Genomic DNA, 20,384 nt, shown 5'->3' with positions numbered 1-20,384 from the left:
AGAGAATGGCATAGGGTTTAGAAAAGCACTTTGAAATATGAAAAAGGGCACTGATCAGGATCCACAGGCAGCTTTGAGAACATAGTTAAGAATGCAACAATGAATTTACAGTGGTTCAAATTTGTTCTGCTGTGATTTTTTTTCCCCCGGCTGTCCTAAGCAGCCTGGGGGTAGGCATGAAGAAGGTAAAAGGCTGGACTGGTCCACGGTTGGAGTTTTGCCAGGCAGAGGCAATCAACACAAGGCAATGAGGGTAAAGGGATTAAAAGCTCAAGGACTGATGGAAATGAACGTAATTCTGGGAGGGGCCTGGTCAAATGGAACAGAATGAGGTAGTCAAAAAATGTGAGTTCTATGAAATGAAAAAACAGATGTTAAAGGAGTAGGGGAGTAAACATATATAAAAAACAACAATTTAAAGGGTCAGACATAAATAAACAGAAGTTCTAATATTTTCTTCTAATATTTTCTTTTCTTCTCAAGAGCATCTTGTAGATGCTACTCTGGAGACCATACCCTAGAGAGACAGATATGAGTGTTCCACACAACGGAAAGGCATAAAAGTGACATAATTAATAAGCTGCAACTGTGTCATTCAGCTCTGAGAGAAATGATAAAACCAAGTTTCTGACTCATTAATGCTTTGGACTGGGCCACAGTGAAGCTCAAGATATTGAGTCATAATGAGGTCCTGAAATCCTTGCAACTGCAAGAGAACTAGGCAATGACCATATAAGGCTCAAACAGTGAAGTACCAGATGCATTCCTACCTCAGCTAAAGAAAATATCCTTTAATTGCAATATAGTAAGAAAAGCCCCAATTTAAAAATGATCAGAAGTTTCAACAATGACATGGTAGAGTTCCTACTTCCTTAGCAGCAGAAATTGTCTCTTATATATTGTACCAAACAACTACTTACCTGAATAAAATGTGTTGATTTTGGCAAGTTCTTTTTCACAGGTTTGGAAAAATTTTTCTTCAAACTTGGCAAAATACCTCTTTACTGTGTCCTCATCTGTAACTGAAAGCAAGGAAAACAATATTAAAATTTAGTGTCCAAAGGCCAACTAGGAAAACTATGGAAATAAAAATTTAAATTACTACTTTCTTAGTCTTCGAATGTCAATATATGTATTTCTTTGAAAAAAATGAACTGTGAACTATATTAAGAAAAGGCTAATCAAAGGCCTCTTCACAGGAACACAGTTATTTTTTAATTGAATGAAGTTTTCTAAATCTCTACTATAATAAACTTATAGTGGTGGACAAAATACGTGTTCAGAAGACTTCAGAAGATGCTACTGCAGAGGTGATCAAGGGAGACTAGGTGCTGGGAGGTGAAGTGAGTAGGATTCAGCAGAGAGTAAATAAAGTATCTCAGGATTAAGTACTGCATTCACAAAATGCAACAGATAATGAAGACATGAATATGTAATGTGTTTCTGGAAAAAATGAGTTGATTGTTCTAACTATATTCAATTGCTATCTACTCATTTTTACCTTAGCTGCACCAGACACAGAGAAAGAGATGTAGACTGATAGTTATAAATTAGATATTCCAAACCTTCAGTTGCTGGGTAGGAACATAAATGAGTTAAGTAAGTGGGTAATTGTACAAGTATGGTGACAAATGGCAACTGACACATTCAGGATAAGTAGTGGTATGGATTCTGGTGAAGCGGAGAGCACAAGTCCATCTAGCTAGTTGCTGCTCAGGTTGTCAGATCTTCCAATTTTTCAGTCAGAAGCCATAAATCTAGGTATTTTAAAAACACTGTGTGGGCCAATCAATATATGTCTTTGCAGGCAGGATCCACTTTGTGAGCTGTCATATAGCATATTGATTTACTGAATCTCGTAGTATAGATACATATAGCTTCAGGAACCCCAAGCCTAAAACGGGTATGTTTCTTGCCCAAGTAAGCTCTGACTAGACTCCAGATGCTAATCATAATTTAGAACTACCCTATTTCTGGATCTCTGGGGCACTCTAAGCTTGAAATGTCTACAAAAAGTACAGGTTCTTTTACAACCCTCAGATGCTCCAAATCTTAGTGCAATCCTGGAAACCCTTAAATAATTCACCTGTCCAGTAATAAGAGAAACAGTATTTCTCTAAGTAATATGTAACACATATACACACAAACTCATAGTACCAGAGATATTTTAAAGAAAACAAAAGCTTAAAACGAAGTTTAAAAAAGCATGTTGAATCTATTCATTTAATTTGAATATACAAATGTAAAAAAAATAGCACTACTACTTCTCTATTTCTTATGCTTTAGAACTGAACAGCTAATGCAGGATTCTACTGATTGTGCAGTAAAGAAGGGACAGCTACTTTAAGTACCTCATGTAAGCTTAGCAATTTAGGTACAATAAAGGCTATAATTGCCCAAGGCCAGTGAGAATTATTTTTCCAAACCATAAAGCAGGTCAAAGCTTTTTTGAAAGCTGACCTTGAGTTAAAGATGCTCCATGGTAACATACGCTGCTCTTGTTTTTTGGTGGCAGGGTGGGGCTGGGGGACCACGCTGTGTGGCTTGCAGGATCTTCGTTCCCAGACCAGGGATTGAACTCGGGCCCCCACAGAGAAAGCATGGAGTCCTAACAACTGGACAGCCAGGAAATTCTCCAGATGCTGCTCTTATAATACATCTGGTTCTAGTTGATATAGAATAAGAGTAAATCTTACTCTACTTTACCTACTCTTTTTTTTTTAATTTTAATTTTGTTCTCTATTGTATTGTTAGAGAAGAAAACCCCAAAGCAAAAAGTGGGCTTGGTCATATTTACTTTGTTTCCCTATTAACAGACAACTTTCATTACCATAAAATGATGGAAATAAAGAAAGTTGTCCCTCAAAGTGATTTAAATGTAGTTTCTGTTTAAAAAATAATTTTGCAGGGGAGGAATAAATTAGGAGTATGGGCTTAACAGATACACACTACTATATATAAAATAGATAAACAACAAAGATTTACTGTATAGCACAGGGAACTATATTCGATATCTTGTAATAACCTATAATGGAAAAGAATCTGAAAAAGAATATACGCATATATAACTAAATTACTTTGCTGTATACCTGAGAGTAACACAGTATTGTAAATTAACTATATACTTCAATTAAAAAAATAATTTTAACATATATGAATGTTTCTATATGATGTTGCATATTCAGCAACATCAACTATTCAAAATATTACTAAGAACCTAGAAACAACAAAAAAAATCTAAGCCTCTGAGAAACTAAAACACGTGCAATAAATTTTATGTATTAAAGCATGAACATTCTACCCACGAATCAATGTCATATGAATTCTTCATTTCCTCGATCTAGAGACTATTTTATCTAAAATACCAGCAGTCTGTTATCTAGTTTTCTAGTTCACATATAACTTAATAGCCACAAATCAGAAGAGGGTAGAGTAAGATTACAGCAACACTAAGAAGTAATAGCAAACAGAGAGAGAAGAGGAAAAAAACTATAGATAAAAGTAGCAAGAATAGCTGTGTAAAATAAATTAAATGAAGGAAAATGCTCTTGTCATCTCAGATTTCAAAAGACACAGTAATCTACTGTAATTAGAAGTATACTATTGGTAAAGAAATTAGGAAAACACAACAAAAAGAAGAGAATAGAGAGTCCAGAAATAGATCGGCATAACACAGAAATTTAGATTGAGATAAAATGGTATCAAATCAGTAAGAATGGACTACATAGCAAGTAAGGTTGGGTGAATTGGCTACCCACTTAAATAAACTCCAAATGGAGTTAAAGAAACATAAAATACTACAAAAAATTAAATAACTCTACATGAAGAAGCTTCCTACACAGTACTCAAAACAGAGAGGATAAAGAGAATGACTGACATTCTCACAAAATGAAAAATCTCCATATCAAAAGATACCACAAGCAAAGTTAAAAGATGAACAACAGACAGGGAAAACATACCTGCAACATTTAAAATAAAGAATTCACATGCAAAATATATTTTACAAAACTCCTACAAATCAATATTAAAAAGATACTCCATAAGAAAAATGGGTAAACTAGAGCAATTTATGGAAAAATATACAGCGCACAAGTGAAAGGATGTTCAACATTCCAGATATCAGATAAATGCAACTTTAAAACAATGAAATATCATTTTTCAACCATCGGATTGGAAGCAATTTTAAAATAGTGGTATTATTTTGGCAGTGGTGAAAGTAAATGAACACTATCACTCACTGTTGGTGGAATGTAAATCTGTAAAGCCTTTTAGGAAGACAGTAACTATCAAAATTTTCAATGTGTTTAATCCCACATGTAGGAAGTATATTCTAAAGGAATCTCTGCACATTACTTTTAATAGTGATAAAGAAAACAAAGTGATATCCAACAAAAGGGGAACAGTTACATAAATTACAATAACATTATATAACACCATGCAGCCATTTTAAATATGATATGCATATATCTTGGTATTTATGAAAATCCCAAGACACAATGCTGAGGAAAAAATTTAAATAACAGAATATATACAGTATGATCTCATTTATGAAAAAATATAAATTAATATTCATATGTACATTCATAGAAAGAAGATTAGAAGGATGCATACTAAACTGTTAATTGTGGTTAACTCCTTTGAAAGAGGAGTAAGTATGAGAGGGATTCTCACATTTTACTGTCTACACTTATTATGTTGTATTTATTGTATCCATTACAATGAAATGTATTTATGAAGGATAAACTTTATTGTATAAATAAAAGGTATTATTAACTGGAAGAGAAAAGAAACATGTCACATTCAATTCTTTAAATTATACCTAACCAGCATAGCTAGTTTAAAAGAATATAGTAAAAACCTAACCAGCATAGCTTGTTGAAAAAAATATCTATGTCAGAATTTAGAGGTACATAGAATGACTAAGACTTTCACTTCAGTAATGAGTTGGTAGAATGCTGATTTACAGAACATGAATTTCTATTATAAGATGCTTCCTAAAACCTATCTGCTGAATAATATTAGAAATGAGTAACTAAATTGAAGGAACAGAGAATTTCAGCATTCAGAAATCAACTCGTCCAAGTTTCTTGTTGTACAGGTGAGGAAATATAGGTGTAGAGAGCCTAGATAATGTAAGGTTTTTTTTCACCCCCTCCAGCAACAATGTAAGTTTTACAGAGACTAACTGTACTTTCTTATTGTAAAATAAAGAATATCAAAGTGACTACAATGTGTTACATGGGTGTTATGAACTGAATTGTGCTCTCCACGCAAATTATCCCAATATGACTGGATATGGAGATAGGACACTGAGGAGGTAATTAAGGTTAAAAGAGGTCATAATGGTGGGGCTTTATTCCAAAAGGACTCCTGTCCTTATAAGAAGAGGAAGAGACATCAGAGATGTCCCTCTCCCTCCCTCCCCACCTCTCTCCCCACCTCTCTCCCCTGCACGTGCACACTGAGTAAAGGCCATGTAAGAAACAGCGAAAAGGCCCTCTGCAAGCCAGGAAGGGCCTTACCAGAAGAGCTGGTACCTTGATCTTGCATTTCAAGCCTCTAGAACTTTAAGAACATAAATTTCTGTTGTTTAAGGCCCCCAGTCTTTGGTATTCTGTTATGGTAGCCCGTGCAGACTAATACAACGAATCTAACATGTCCTAATGTCAATTAGTCACAAAACTATTAACTCAATAATTAGTCACAAAAGACTAAACTCAGTTCAAAGAAAGCTGTTGTAAATAAGTGCAAAGCTTAGCAAGATATATCAACAAATATAAGATTAGCATCAAGAGGAAAAAAAAAGGAAGACAAAGGGGTGAGAAAAAACACAGAATTGGCAAAGAATGACTCAGAGAGCACTGCTGTAAAGAACCCTTTGCTCTTAGTTAAATAAATATTAATTCATTCAGTTATACTAAAGAGAGAGAGAGAGGAGGGAGAGAGAATGAGTGAGAGATTCTTTGTCATTTCTGTTGTGGTCTTGTCTTTACCTTGCATTTATGGATGAGTACTAATCAAGGTAAAATATTCCTACTGCATAGCAACCACCATCAAGTGCTTTTTACAGCAATTTTCAGGAATATTTTTATTTTTTACCATGTCATCTTATTTTCACATGCAATCTCTCAAAAACCAATTCTTTAAAACCACTAGTAACTTCTTCAAATATCTTATACGTTCCATTCACATTTTTATTACTATCAATACTTTCAAGTTTCTTAATTGCCAGATCTGTGAGAGACTGAAGGTAAGAATTATCTTTTTTATCTTTACAGATCCTATGCCCAACATAATGTCTGGTACATAGTATGTGCTCCATACATTACTTTTTTTAACTGTAAAAATGAAACATATTTGTTTCATAATAATTTTGAGAAAATTATGATTCTTTATTAAAGTTTAAAAAGACAAAACTCCAACAATTAAATATTTGTACACAAAGGAATGAAGTTGCACCCCCACCTCACATCATATACAAAAACTGTCTGAATGGATCAAAGATTTAAATATAAAATTGAAAAGTATTAAAACTCTCAAAGGAAAACAGGCATAAATCTTCATGTCCTTAGATGAGGCAACGGTTTCTTAGATAAAACACCTAAAGCATAAGTGATAAAAGAAAATATTGATTAAATTGGAGTTCATCAAAATTAAAAACTTTTGTGTATAAAAGGGCACTATCAAGAAAGTGAAAAGACAACCACAGAATGGGAGAAAATATGTGCAAACCATATGTCAGATAAGAATCTAATACCCAGAATACATAAAGAACTCTTAAAACTCAACAATTAAAAGACAAAGAACCCAATTAAAAAATGGGCAAAGGATCTGAATAGACATTTCTCAAAAAAAGATATACAAATGACCAATAGCACATTTCAACATCATCAGTCATTGGGGAAATGCAAATCAAAACAAAAATGCCACTTCATACCCAGTAGGATGGCTATAATAAAAGACAATATTAAGTGTTGGCAAGGGTGAAGAGAAATTGGAACCCTCATATACTGCTGGTAGGAATGTAAAATGGTATAGGCACTTGGGAAAACAGTCTGGGAGTTCCTCATAAAATTAAATATAGAGCTACCATATGATCCAGCAATTCCACTTCTAGGTATATACCCAAGAGAAGTGAAAACAAAAACTTATACATGAATGCCCATGGCAGCATTATTCATAATAGCCAAAAAGTGGAAACAATCCAAGTGTCTAGCAACTGATGAATGGATACACAAAACATGGCATATCCATATAAAAAAATATTATTCAGCCATAAGATAGAATGTAGCAGTATTTCATGCTACAGCATGGATGAACCTTGAAAATATTATGCAAAGGAAAAGAAGCTAGACACTAAAGACCACATATTATAAAATTCCACTTATATGGTATGTCCAGAACAGGCAAATCCATAAAGACAGAAAGTAGACTAGTGGTTGGCAGGGGCTGGGGGAAGGGGGGATGGGGAGTGATGAAAATGCCTTGGAATTAGATAGTGGTGATGGTTGTGCAAACTTGTGAATGTATTAGAATATATTAGAAACCACTAAATTACACACTTTTGAAGGGTGAAATTTTATGGTATCTAAATTATATCTCAATAAAAATAATTTAACTCCAAGGTTAACCTTATAAAAGAAACACACTGATAAATTAAAGCATATTTATTTATTTATTCAACAAATAATTATTGTGCCTGTTAGATGACAGGCTCTGTGCTAAATGCTAAATATATAATGATGAACAAGATAGATGTGGTTCCTGCCCTCACAGAGTTTGCATTCTAATGACTAAGGCAGAAAAAAAAATCCACACAAATAAACAAATAATTACAAACTGTAAAGTATTGTGAAGGCAACAAACAGGGTATTGAGATAGAAGGTAGGTATTGGGATGGATGACTATCCTTTTTGGCAGGGTAAGAGATGGTCAGAAAAGACCTCTCCATAGGAGATGACATTTAATCTGAAACCTGAACCTAAAAGATAAGGAAGAGCAAGGGCAAAATGATTACCAACAGAAGGAACAGCACATTAGGAAAGAAACTCGGGTGCCTGAGGACCTGAAAGCAGGTCACAATGGGACTGACAGCATGATGTGATAGGAAATAAGGTTAGGGAAGTAGGCAAAGGCCTTTACATGCAGGAAGGCCATGTTAAGGAGTCTGAATTTTATTCAAAGTGCAATGGAAAGTTTTGAAGAGTTTTAAGGGGGAGTCTAAAAAAGTAGAAGAAAAAGGTAGAATTAGCTTTACTAAAAGCTTTACTAAAAGATAATTTAAAATAGCATTTCCCAGGATATTAGGTATAGATGAAGGAGAAGAAGGAGAAGAATTTCAAGGAATTCAAATAAGCTTGGAAATATGAGTCTAGAGTTAAACTGATCCCTTTAATGTAGTAGTTCTCAACTGGGGATGATTTTGTCTCCTGGGGGTCATCTGGCAATGTCTGGAGGCATTTTTGGTTGTCAAAACTGAGAGGGTGTTACTGGAGGCTAGTGGATAGAGGCCATGGATGCTGCTAAACACCCTATAATACTCAGTATATCATCTTCTTTCTCCCCTTTTCCTCAACAAAGAATTATCCAACCCAAAATGTCACCGCCAACAAAGGTGAGAAACTTTGCTTTAAGGCAAAAGAAGCTTTACTATGCTAACAAACATTGTTATTATTCTTCAAGAAGGAGAAGTAGTATACTGTGTTTCTAAAGTTATTTACAAGAACACAATCCTTCTTGGGGGTGGAGGGGGAACGGCTGGGGGAGGATGGGGAAGGGGGTGAAGAATATCTATTACAATTTCCAGTAATATGATTCTGTGGTTGAGAGGCACAAACTTTAATATTACCACCATCTCTTTGCATTTTTATTACACTCCATATGCAATAGTTTCTATGGCTTCTTAAGTTTCTCAAAAACTACACATAAATGAAGACAGCTGATAAATAAAAATTAACATGTGACTAGGTTCCATCAAATATAGGAAGAACATTTAGCACTATTGGTTTCATGCTTTTAAGAAAAAAAAAGGTGTTCTGAGTTTTTTTTTAAAGTGTGATTTACAAATTAGGAATAAATAACTTGAAATTCTATTTTTTCCCAAATGCTACTTCATCAACAGATGGGTAAGTTATATAAAGCATATGGCAAAGAAAATTTCAAACACTAAAATGTTACTCTAAAATCATTGGTGAAGTAGAAATAGAACTAATCGGGAATCATTCATTCAACAAGCATTAAGTTCCTTGCATGTACCAGGCAATGAGGCAGGTGCTAGGGATATAATGATAAGCAAAATACACATAAACTCTGCCCTCACTCTACCCAAGGAAACAGACTTTAATCAAATACTCACACAAATATACAAAGTGTAGTATGGGTTTTGAAGAAAAAAGTAAAGATGAGAAAAAAACAGCAGTGGGACCAATCTAGTCTGCAAGGACTGGGGGGGGGGCAGTGTGGGAGTCTCTGAAAGTGTCATTTGAGATGAAATCTGACAGATAAGTAAGCATTCGCTAGAGCAGTAGAAGCACTCCAAGCAGCAGGAACAGCATATAACATGATACTGTAAAAAGAAACGAGCGTGGTACTTTTGAGAAACTGAAGAGGCCTGTGTGACTGGAATCCAGGGAGCAAAGGGGACAGTAGTGGCAGTTAAGGCTAGACAGGCAAGCAGAGGCCTCATCAGTCAGGCCTTGCAGAACAAAGGACTAGCCTTCTTCCTATGACCAATGAGACATCTTTGAAGGATTTTAAGCAGAGGAATAATTGTGATCAGATATGGTTTGTAAATGAGGTGATGTGGGGAGACTAATCAGATCTAGTACAGTGGGTATCAAATGAGAGATCATGATTGCCTGAACAAGGGTGAGGGCACTGGAGCCTGAGAAGAAGTACAGAAACTCAGTAGAGATACTGGAGATAAAATCTATAGGTTTTACTGACAGATTGGATATGGTTCTGTTGCGTACTCCCTGTATTAGCTTGAGTAAGTGACTCTCTGGCTCTGTGTTTTCTCTTTGACAAATGAGGGCATTTCAAGAGGAAATCTCTAAGTCATCCTCAAGTTCCAAATTTCATATTCTGCAATTAAAGTTGTTAATTTCTGCAAAATGATTCTGAATCCCACTAAGCTGAAGTGGTCCTAAACAAGATTTTCTGAGCTACCTTGACATTTCATCATATAAGATCTAACTAAATGTGCTCTTTAAATAGTCCTGGTAGAACAACAACAAAAAATTCTTTTAATTCACATTAGTGACATATAATTGAGATGAAATTAATCTCATTAGCACTAGCTTTGATATAATTGGAACTATTTATCAACCCCAATGAATGCTTACCTAATGTCTGCTAGTCAAAAAACACCGATATATGAAATAGCAATAAATAATTCCAACAAGGGCATAATTCAGTGGTAAAGCAAAACTTTTTTGAAAAACTATCTTGAATATTTTAAAGTTATGACGAAAGATTTTGAACACATTTAAATGTTATAAACAATGAAATTTGTGACACATTATAATTATTTGCATTTTAAATTAATATGACATTGTTTTAAATATAGCTAATGGAATTTAAATGCCATAGCAATATGATAACTATCATCCATTCATTATCAAAAACATAAATAAGCTCTTCTTTAACATTTGGAAATTTTATATCATTTCGTTTTCTTCTTGAACTTGTATTTCCATTCTATTTAGATTACAAAATTTATCCTAATATATTTTTGGATTTGAAAGTCATTTATTGATTATCTTATTATAGTTCCTAGCCATTAAATGTATATAAATGAAAATTTAAATACAAAAACTTTCTGAACCATAAAGCTCAAATATTAAAATTTCTTCTGGATTGGGCTATTATTACTATTATTAGAACATACTACATCAATACAACATAAACATGTAATAAGCTTGGTAAACATTAGATATAAAAAGTAAAATGCTATTGGCAATTTGCAAATAAATTTCATCTTTAATTGGATAAAGCTTTTTCTCCCAATTAGTTCACATATCCATTGATAAATGTTACTTAATTGCTAGAAAGATAAATATTACATTATTTGCTAAAATGATGAATATTACATTATTTGCTAGAATATTAAGAATATTGTAGAGTGAGACAATTAAGAGGCATTGCTATCCTTATTCTTCATTTTATAGATGTAAGTTCTGAGAAATCTTGTTCACATAAATAAGTAGACTGGAATAAAAGTATGTTGTAGCAATGTCAATTCTTTGAACTCCTTCCAAGTGTTTTCCAAAAACTGCATAGGGATCTATTGTTAAAAATTAGTTTTAATAATATATAAGGTAACAAATAGGTCATTCTTCAATTTCAATGAAAACAATTTGAGTTCAAAAAGATTTGTTTCCCAGTTAATCACTCACTTTCTCAACATCTACACCATTTGAGTAGTTCAGACTATTCCTTTGTTTGGGGGCCAGAGAGGCTATTCAGATTTAATAATAAACAAGCCTTTCTTTTATAAAATCAGAGAAAGACCATTTGAAAGGGAAATCCTGGACAACTGCCTGGCAATTACTTAGGCAAATCAATTTCAGGAATTAGTATATATGGAAGATCTGGAAATGGATTCCCCTAAAAGACAATAAAAAATAACTTTTTTCCAGCACTGTTCCTTCATTTAACCAACATGACAAAATGCTAATTTGTATATAGATAATATTTTTAAGAGAATTATCTATTCTTTACTGAATGACTTCCACTTGCTAATTCTTTAGCCTAATTATTTCACATAACTAGAAAGTATATGCCATTATTTAAAGCCACTTTATTAATCAAATCTATGTAGTTTAAATCTACCTTTAGCTGAATTATTACTAATCATAGTTTTTTCACTTCTGTAAAGCAACGAACAGGTCATATATATTATTAAGACTGGGTTTACTATAAACAAACCAAATACAAGATATCTGATGATTGATGATTACCTGAGAAGTATTAGTTTAACTGAATTTTCAGTCTTCTTTTTTTTTTTACAAAGATGAATACAAGAAGGAACCATAAGAATTATAACCACTCTGGTTACTTATTCCAAGAATAAAGCTTTCAAAGAACGACAGTTATGTAGCTATCTCATTTCGCTCTGAAGTGGCAGGCAGGTAGCTAAAGATAGAATGCATTTATAATGACATAACATCAATATTCCAGTCAGATATAAAAAGCTAGGCCACACAGCTTTCTAACAAAAAATTATTGAAAAATCAAGTATGCTGTATTCTTTGTTAATCTTTTAAGATCCGTAAATTACATCTTTGTTGAAAAGCTTCCCTAATATTCCCAAATTTTATTGATTTCATAGCAACATATCAACTAAAAAAAATTAAATTCTTAGCTCCAATTAACTCAAAGCCAGAATTTTATATGCTTCCGTCCTCTTCTATATTCTGAGACCGTTTAGTATTCTTCAAATCAGAACAGAAAGATAGCCACTGATAAAGACTATTCCAATGACTGATAGAAAAAATTTTTTAAATGCATTCCAGAATCACACTAAGATGAGATAACAAAGGAAAAGTATATAAAGCAATTAAATTAAGGAAATAAACTGGCTACTAAAATCAATTTTTAAAAAAGCTTAGTGATTTTATATGTTTAAATAGAAGGCTTGGTAATGGAAGGTGGTAAAGTTTCTATTTTCTTGAGGAGAAAAGAACATATTCAATTCAATTAAAGAAACATCCTTACCTAATTTCTGATCCAAAAATCACAGTTTGGGCTCTTAATTACATATAGACAAATTTACCACCTAAACAACTAAAGCATACTTTATAGCTGCATCTGTCTTAAAAGAAAACATGGATTGAGGGTTCTAGTCGAAGACTGCAACATAGGCAACTCTTGAATTCACCTCCTCCCACAGACACACTGAATCTATAGCTACTCACAGAGCAATTTCCTCTGAAAGAAATCCAGAAACTAGTTGAGTGACTCTCACATACCAAGTGAAGGAGAAAATGCCCACATCACCCACTTGAAATCGTTAGGAAAGGCTGAGACACACTCTCGCCATAAACCCCACCCCTGGTCAAGCACCAGACAATGGGGAGGGAACTCCCAACTCCAATTCCCAGCTTCACCCAGAGGAGAGAAGGGGTTGGACCCCACATCTAAGGGAGAAACAGAAAGCAATACAATAACAGTGGGTACTTCAATAACTCACTTCCAACAATGCACAGGTCATCCAGACAGAACATCAAGAAGGAAACATTGGATTTGAACAAGTCAAACCAGACTTACAGAACATCCCATCCAACAGCAGCAGAATACAGGCATACCTCATTTTAGCTTTACCGTACTTTGCAGATAGTTCATTTTTACAAATTGAAAGTTTGTGGCAACCTTGCATTGAGCAAGTCTGTTGGTACCATTTTTCCAACAGCGTTTGCTCACTTCATGTTTCTGTGTCACATTTTGGTAATTCTCACAATATTTCAAACCTTTTCAGTATTATTATATTTGTTACGGTGATCTGTGATGTTTGATGTTACTGTTGTAATTGTTTTGGGGCACTATGAACTGCACCCATATAAGACAGCAAATTTTACCATTAAATGTTGTGTATACGGTTTGCAGGGCAGAAACAGAGATACAGATGTAGAAAACAAACGTATGGACGCCAAGCAGGGAAAGTGGCGGGGGGTGGGGTAGTGGGATGAACTGGGAGATTGGGATTCACATGTATACACTGATGTGTATAAAATGGATAACTAATAAGAACCTGCTGTATAAAAAATAAATTAAATTAAATTAAAAAAAAAATGTTGCTTGTGTTCTGACTGCTCAAGCAACTGGCTGTTCCCCAGTCTCTCTCCTTCTCCTCAGGCTGTACTATTCCCTGAGACACAACCATGCTGAAAATATGCCAATTAATAACCCTACAATGGCCTCTAAGTGCTCAGGTGAAAGAGTCACACATCTCACTTTAAATTAAAAGCTAGAAATAATTAAGTTTAGTGAAGAAGGCTTTTCAAAAGCCAAGAAAGGCCGAAAGCTAGGCCTCTTGTGCCAGTTAGCCAAACTGTAAATGCAAAGGAAAAATTCTGGAAGGAAATGAAAAGTACTACTCCAGTGAGCACATGAATGATAAGAAAGCAAAACAGCTTATTGCTGATATGGAGAAAGTTTCACTCGTCTGGAAAGAAGGTCAAACCAGCCACAACCCTCCCTTAAGCCGAAGCCTACTCCAGAGGAAGACCCTAAGTCTCTTCAACTCTATGAAGGCTGAGGGGTGAGGAAACTGCAGAAGTTTGAAGCTAGCAAAGGTTTTGGTTCAAGAGGTTTAAGGAAAGAAGCCATCTCCATAACATTAAAGTACAAGGTGAAGTAGCAAGTGCTGATGTAGAAGTTGCAGCAAGTTATCCAGAAGATCTAGCTAAGATAATGAATGAAAGTGGCTATACTATACAACAGATTTTCAGTGTAGATGAAGAAACAACCTTCTATTGGAAGAAGATGCCATCTAGGACTTTCCCAGCTAGAGAGTCAATGCCTGGCTTCAAAGCTTCAAGGGATGGGGGGACTCTCTCATTAGGGGTGAATGCAGCAGAATACTTGAAGTTGAAGCAATGATTATTCACCATTTCAAAAATCCTAGGGCCCTTAAAAATTATGCTAAATCTACTCTGCCTGTGCTCTGTAAATGGAACAACCAAAGCCTGGATGACAGGACATCTGTTTACAACATAGTTTACTAAATATTTTAAGCCCACTATTGAGACCTATTGCTCAGTAAAAAAAAAAAAAAAGATTTCTTTCAAAATATTACTGCTCACTGACAATGCACCTGGGCACCCAAGAGCTCTGAAGGAGATGTGCCATGAGATCAATGTTGTTTTCATGCCTGCTGACACAACATTCATTCTGTAGCCCATGGATCAAGAGTAATTTTGACTTTCAGGTCTTAGTATTAAGAAATAACATTTTGTAAGGCTACAGCTGTTATAGATAGTGATTCATTTGATGGATACGGGCAAAGTAAATTGAAAACCTTCTGGAAACGATTCACCATTCTTCGTGATTAATGGAAAGAGGTCAAAATATCAACATTAACATGAATTTGGAAGAAGTTGATTCCAACCCTCAGGGATGACTTGAGGCGTTCAAGACTTCAGTGGAGGAAGTAACTAACAGCTATAATGGAAACAGCAAAAGAACTAGAATTAAAAGTGGAACCTAAAAAAAAAAAAAAAAAAAGTGGAACCTAAAAGATGTGACTGAATTGCTGCAATCTCATGAGCATATTTAACACATTAAATTATTGACTGTAAATAGTCTATATCTCTTGGGACAAGGGGTATCAGGTAAATTTCAGGCACAGAATAGGAGAAAGGATATAAGGGAACTAAGTCTTAGGGGGCTAGAAAAGGGAAAAAGCTACAATGAACCTTATGGGTTAGAGTAGAATCAGAGATATCAGTGTGAACTCATGGTTGTTAATATATACATAGATAGATATAGCAGTATAGATACGTATATATGCAAGGGTTAACACACACACACACACACACACACACACACACACACACACACACACTTCCTGGCTCTATCTGCTGTCAGACTATAGGAAAACGATACTCTAATGACAATGAGAACACCCAGCACTCAGATCTTGACTTCTAAGTACCATTCCCCAATTAATAGGAGTCAGGGCTCTTAGGAAAGGAGGTTGATTCCAGGGCTGGAGCACAGAAAATACAAGATGACCTTGGAATATCTTGTGATAAAAAATAAGAAATTCTCACAAAAGGATTGGGGGATGTCAAAATGACACAGAAACCATCCTGAAGAAGTTCCCAATGACCAAAGCAATAAAGTAAATGATAGAATAAATGATAATTCATAGAATAAAACAAATATCCACAGGTCCATATTGATATAAATAATTGAATAAGTAAATAAATGTGGGAGAAAGGGCAACTCTCCCTTATAGAAGAATTTTAATTAATAAAGGTAGAAGGAATGAGAAAAATACAAACTCACCATCAGGCAAATACCACAGTATTAAACTGTTGCAGGCAAGACCCACCCACAGACGCTAAGATCAGTGGGCAAAAGTTTGAGGAGCAGGAAGATATTTATCAATACAAAGGGGGAAATAGTAGCTTTACAGTGCAAAAACTGGATGACACTTTAAGCAAGTAATCAGCATTAATATCACCAATAAAATACGACATATCAACATCATGTACTGTTGAAGGACATATCACTTCTGTGGTATTCTTGACAAAAAGGCATAATCTGAACCTATTAACGAAAAAACATCTGACAAAAGTAAACCTAGAGATATTGTAAAAAAAAACATAACTCATCAAAGTACAGTATTCATCAAAGTGTCAAAGTCATGACTAAAGAAATGTTACAGATTGAAGGAGACTAAACAGACAAACAACTCAGTGTAATGTGGGATCCTGAATTGGATTCTTGTACAGAAAAGGACACAAAGAGAAAATCTGGTAGAATTCCAGTAAGGTCTGTAGTATATTCAACAGTATTGTACCAACTTGTTAATTTCCTGGTTTTGATAATTGCACTATGGTTAAGTAAGCTGTCAACATCAGGGAAAACTAGATGAAGGGTATACATGAACTCTCTGTACTCTTCTAACAATGTTTCTGGAAGTTTAAAATTATTTCAAAATAAAAAAGATTAATTCAAAACGTCTAGGGTTTGAAGGCAAACCAATTAAAAAATAAAAAACTAAACCTAGTCAAGAGAATGATTTAATTGTAATAGCATTCCCCATACTATTTAATTAATAAGACAGTCCAATAACAAGTGTTAAATATCAATGTTATATATTAAACAGTAAATATTTTTAAAATATCTACTATGTACCAGGCAATGTGCTATTGACTAGGAATATAGTGATCAAGAAGGCTAACACAGTCTCTACACTTTGAGAGAAAACTGATACTAATTAAGTAATTAGAAGAGCAAAGTACGTAATAAAAAGGAAAGCACAGGATGCTAGGGGAGCATGACAACGGGCACTAAGCCAGTGTAAAGTGATCAAGCAAGTGTTTCTGAGGAAATGACACTTCAGATGAGATATAAAGAAGAAACTAAAGGATGTGGGGCAGGAAGAAGTCATAGTATATATGCAAGAGTTGAGAGTATGGCTGACTTGAGAAAAATATCCAGTACTGCTGGACCACACCAAGTGAAAGTAATCTAAAATAAACCTGAAGGCAAAGGCAGGGAGCAGATAAGACTAGGGCTAGGTGAGACCTATAAAAGATAACAAGTAGGAGAGTAGTATAGTCTGATGAACTTTTAACAAGAAGGTGCAGATGAAGAGACTGAGATGTATTTCTAGAAGCAAAGCAGATTAGACATGCTGAGAACCTTTCACAGTACAGAACACCTAAAAATGCTGAATAAAATTTAAAAACTATTTATTTACATGCATAGCTGAAAGAAAGTAAGAGACATCCTCAGAAGCCAAAAACCTAAGAGAAAACACAAATCCATGAAGGAACTGAACACGGAAGCAAAAAGCTATCCCAAGGACATCTGTAGAGAGAAGCTGATTAATGAAGTAATAAACTATCTAAATTAAACAGTATTTACATATAAACACAGTAATAAGCTCAAAACCAAAATAATTATTTAAAAGAAAGAATACTGAATTAAAAAACCAACAGATATAGATGTCCTTCACCATAGATAAGTTGAGAGACAAGCTCTAAAAGTCCACAGCCTAGTGCTGGAAGCACCAAAAGCTGACCTGTTTTTTCTTTCTAGTTGATCCAGCTATTCTGTTCTTTCAATTCTATGCACCACCATAACAGCTTTCAATAAATTCCCATTTTATTCATTCATTCAACTTCAATTGCTTGCAATGAAAGAACTCAACTGATAATCATTTCTACACTTAAAGTAGAACATATCATACATCCATGGAGATGAATAATTTCTACCTACATTTAGGATATCTGTTACCAGGTGAATCACAGCACATGTTTAGGGGAGTCAAGACAGTATAAGCTTAACTTCTATTACTACTACTTCTACCACTAAAGTTTAGGCAACTTTATTATACAATTTAGATATTAAAACAAATGAGTAAACTCTTTAGTAATTGTCTTCAGGTGACTTATTTATTATAAACTTAATTCATCTAAACATCTTTTAGCTTTCTTTTGTGTCTTATGCCAAGGCCACTTTTGTGTCTTGGCTGCCGTATTTCTTCCAGGGGCCTGATGTTAGCATATACTTGTTGTTCAATAAGTACTAGGAGAGATAATTATTATTATATAATAATTATTCCAATAAAGATATTGGAATAACTATTCCAATAAGATTACACTTAATTTGAGAGTAAGAGGTATTAATCCTACCTTTGCTTTGTCAACCTCAAAGTAATGATTTGCTCCTCTGCAAAACAGGAGGACATGCTTTGTGCGTACAGTGTTTTAACTCTATAACCTCCATGTTAAATTCTGAACATGCATTAGTACTTCACTGACTCATAAGAAAATGAGACCTTTTGTTTAACATTTGGAAAGCATCAAATTAAGGAAAATTGGTATTAAAATATAAATAATACAATATTACTAAGAAGCAACAGGGTGGGAATTCTCCTTTAGAAAGGGACAAACAATATTCAAAATGAGTTCCCAAGACATAAAAATAAAGACACAAAGAAAGTCAAGGACACTCCTAAAACTAGCCTTCTTAACCAGAAGTTCACAGATAAACTATAAAGAATTCCTTCTAAAACTAGATGTAAAATGTTAGAGATTCCAGGAGACATCTACATTTTTCATAAAATATGTAAAGTGATTTATTTACCTTAAAGAAAGTTAAGACTTACTGCTTCAGAATGCTAAAATCTCTGAAGTAAAGAGAAGAGAATACAGCAGCAATTCGTCCCTGTTCCAGGATGCTTGGAACAAATTAGTCCAAGTAGACTGCAGTTGACTGAGCTTACTGAATGTTAGACAGTGAAAAGCACTGCTTTTTTCTGAACTTACTGAAATCTTTAGTCATAGAATTTTTATTCACATAGAGGGAAATAAAGTTCTTTTATTGGGCAATATTCTGAGAATCATTATGAACAATAACAGCTTAGAGCCTTAAGGACACTGAGAAATGGCCCTAGTTACTAAAGGAAGGAATCTGAAATGTCTAATAGGCTGGAATATATTCAGTGAAATGAGAAGCCTTTAATTCTTGTAGCAAAGTTTATATACTCTTCAGACTTACATCTAATATTTTCTGTTTAATTCTGTTAAAGGGTAATGTGCATAAATCCTGCAGAGGGAAATACCTGATTATGATTTAATTGTGCAATATCCTCTTCATCTTTTGTCCTCAGAGTCACAAGGAACTGCACAAATATAATCCTGGTCATGTTTCCAATCTACACTCAGGTGGCATTCCCCAAAAGAAGGTTATAACAGAATTATAGGGCTTGAGGGTTTCATAAAGAAACATCAATTCTGACCATTTATTTTTGGCACATAGAATCCAGAAACAGACCTATGAATCTTCTATGAATGAAGGAGATCCTCCTAGAAAGCTATGAACAAAACATAATGTACAATCTCTAGTGTTTATGTAGTACTCAAACTAAATAAAACTTCATAGGTAAACCTGAGTCTTAAGCCAAACCTCTACACACTCAGTTTAGATGAAAAAAATTTTTTTTAAGTTCCTTGTGATAAAAAATGCTTTTACATTCATCACCTCATTAAGAACACTGAGAAACAGGTTATTGTAGCAGTTAAAAGTTTGGGCTCAAGACCTAGGCTCTAACCCTAGCTCTGCCCCTTGTTAGCCTTGTGCCCACGTACAAATTTCCTAATTTCTTTAGGCTTGTTTCCCCATTTTTAAACTGGGAATAAAAATATTACCTGCCCTGTGTTTGTAAATGTTAAGGGAGATAATATACACAATTTCCTTAGAACATAGAAACTATTAGAAACTATATAGAGCGTCATGACTCTTGGGCCACCATGTATAGGGGACAAATTTATTTGATAACAAATAAAACCTATATTAAACAGGGCTACAAATAAAACTTTTGTTAAAGGCTATTAGGAAATAAAAGTAGCCAATAAATTTGTAGACCACTGTTCATTCCTTCATTTTTTTTCACCCCAAAATAAGAAATAAAAGGTGTAAGATATAAACATGTTAATTTGGGGATACAAAATGAAAACTTACTGGTAATTTTTACTTACATTTTTCCCCCTGAAATCACTTCCTCCCTCCAGAGCAAATGTGTTCTTAGTTTTAAGCCACCAGCACTGTAAACCTATTTACCACACTTATTTTCAGATAACAATTTCACTAAAAAGTTTTTTTTTAACTGCTGGAAATACTTTACAACTCACTTCTGAGTGTAA

At 34.3% G+C, this 20,384-nt stretch overlaps 1 protein-coding gene across 2 annotated transcripts in view; it reads right to left on the bottom strand.

The window, feature by feature from the left end:
* The window catches only part of XPR1 (xenotropic and polytropic retrovirus receptor 1), a 191,224-nt gene that overhangs the window by 77,247 nt on the left and 93,593 nt on the right, over positions 1 to 20,384 (bottom strand). For both annotated transcript variants that reach the window (XM_065873063.1, XM_065873064.1), the window contains exon 3: positions 921 to 1,022. In XM_065873063.1, coding sequence (XP_065729135.1) covers positions 921 to 1,022 — 102 coding nt within the window. The remainder of the gene's footprint in view (positions 1 to 920; positions 1,023 to 20,384) is intronic.

This window comes from Phocoena phocoena, chromosome 1 (genome assembly GCF_963924675.1).
Source record: "Phocoena phocoena chromosome 1, mPhoPho1.1, whole genome shotgun sequence".
Taxonomy (NCBI): domain Eukaryota; kingdom Metazoa; phylum Chordata; class Mammalia; order Artiodactyla; family Phocoenidae; genus Phocoena; species Phocoena phocoena.
Note: the sequence above shows the minus strand (reverse complement) of the source record. Positions and strands in the feature narration are given on the sequence as shown.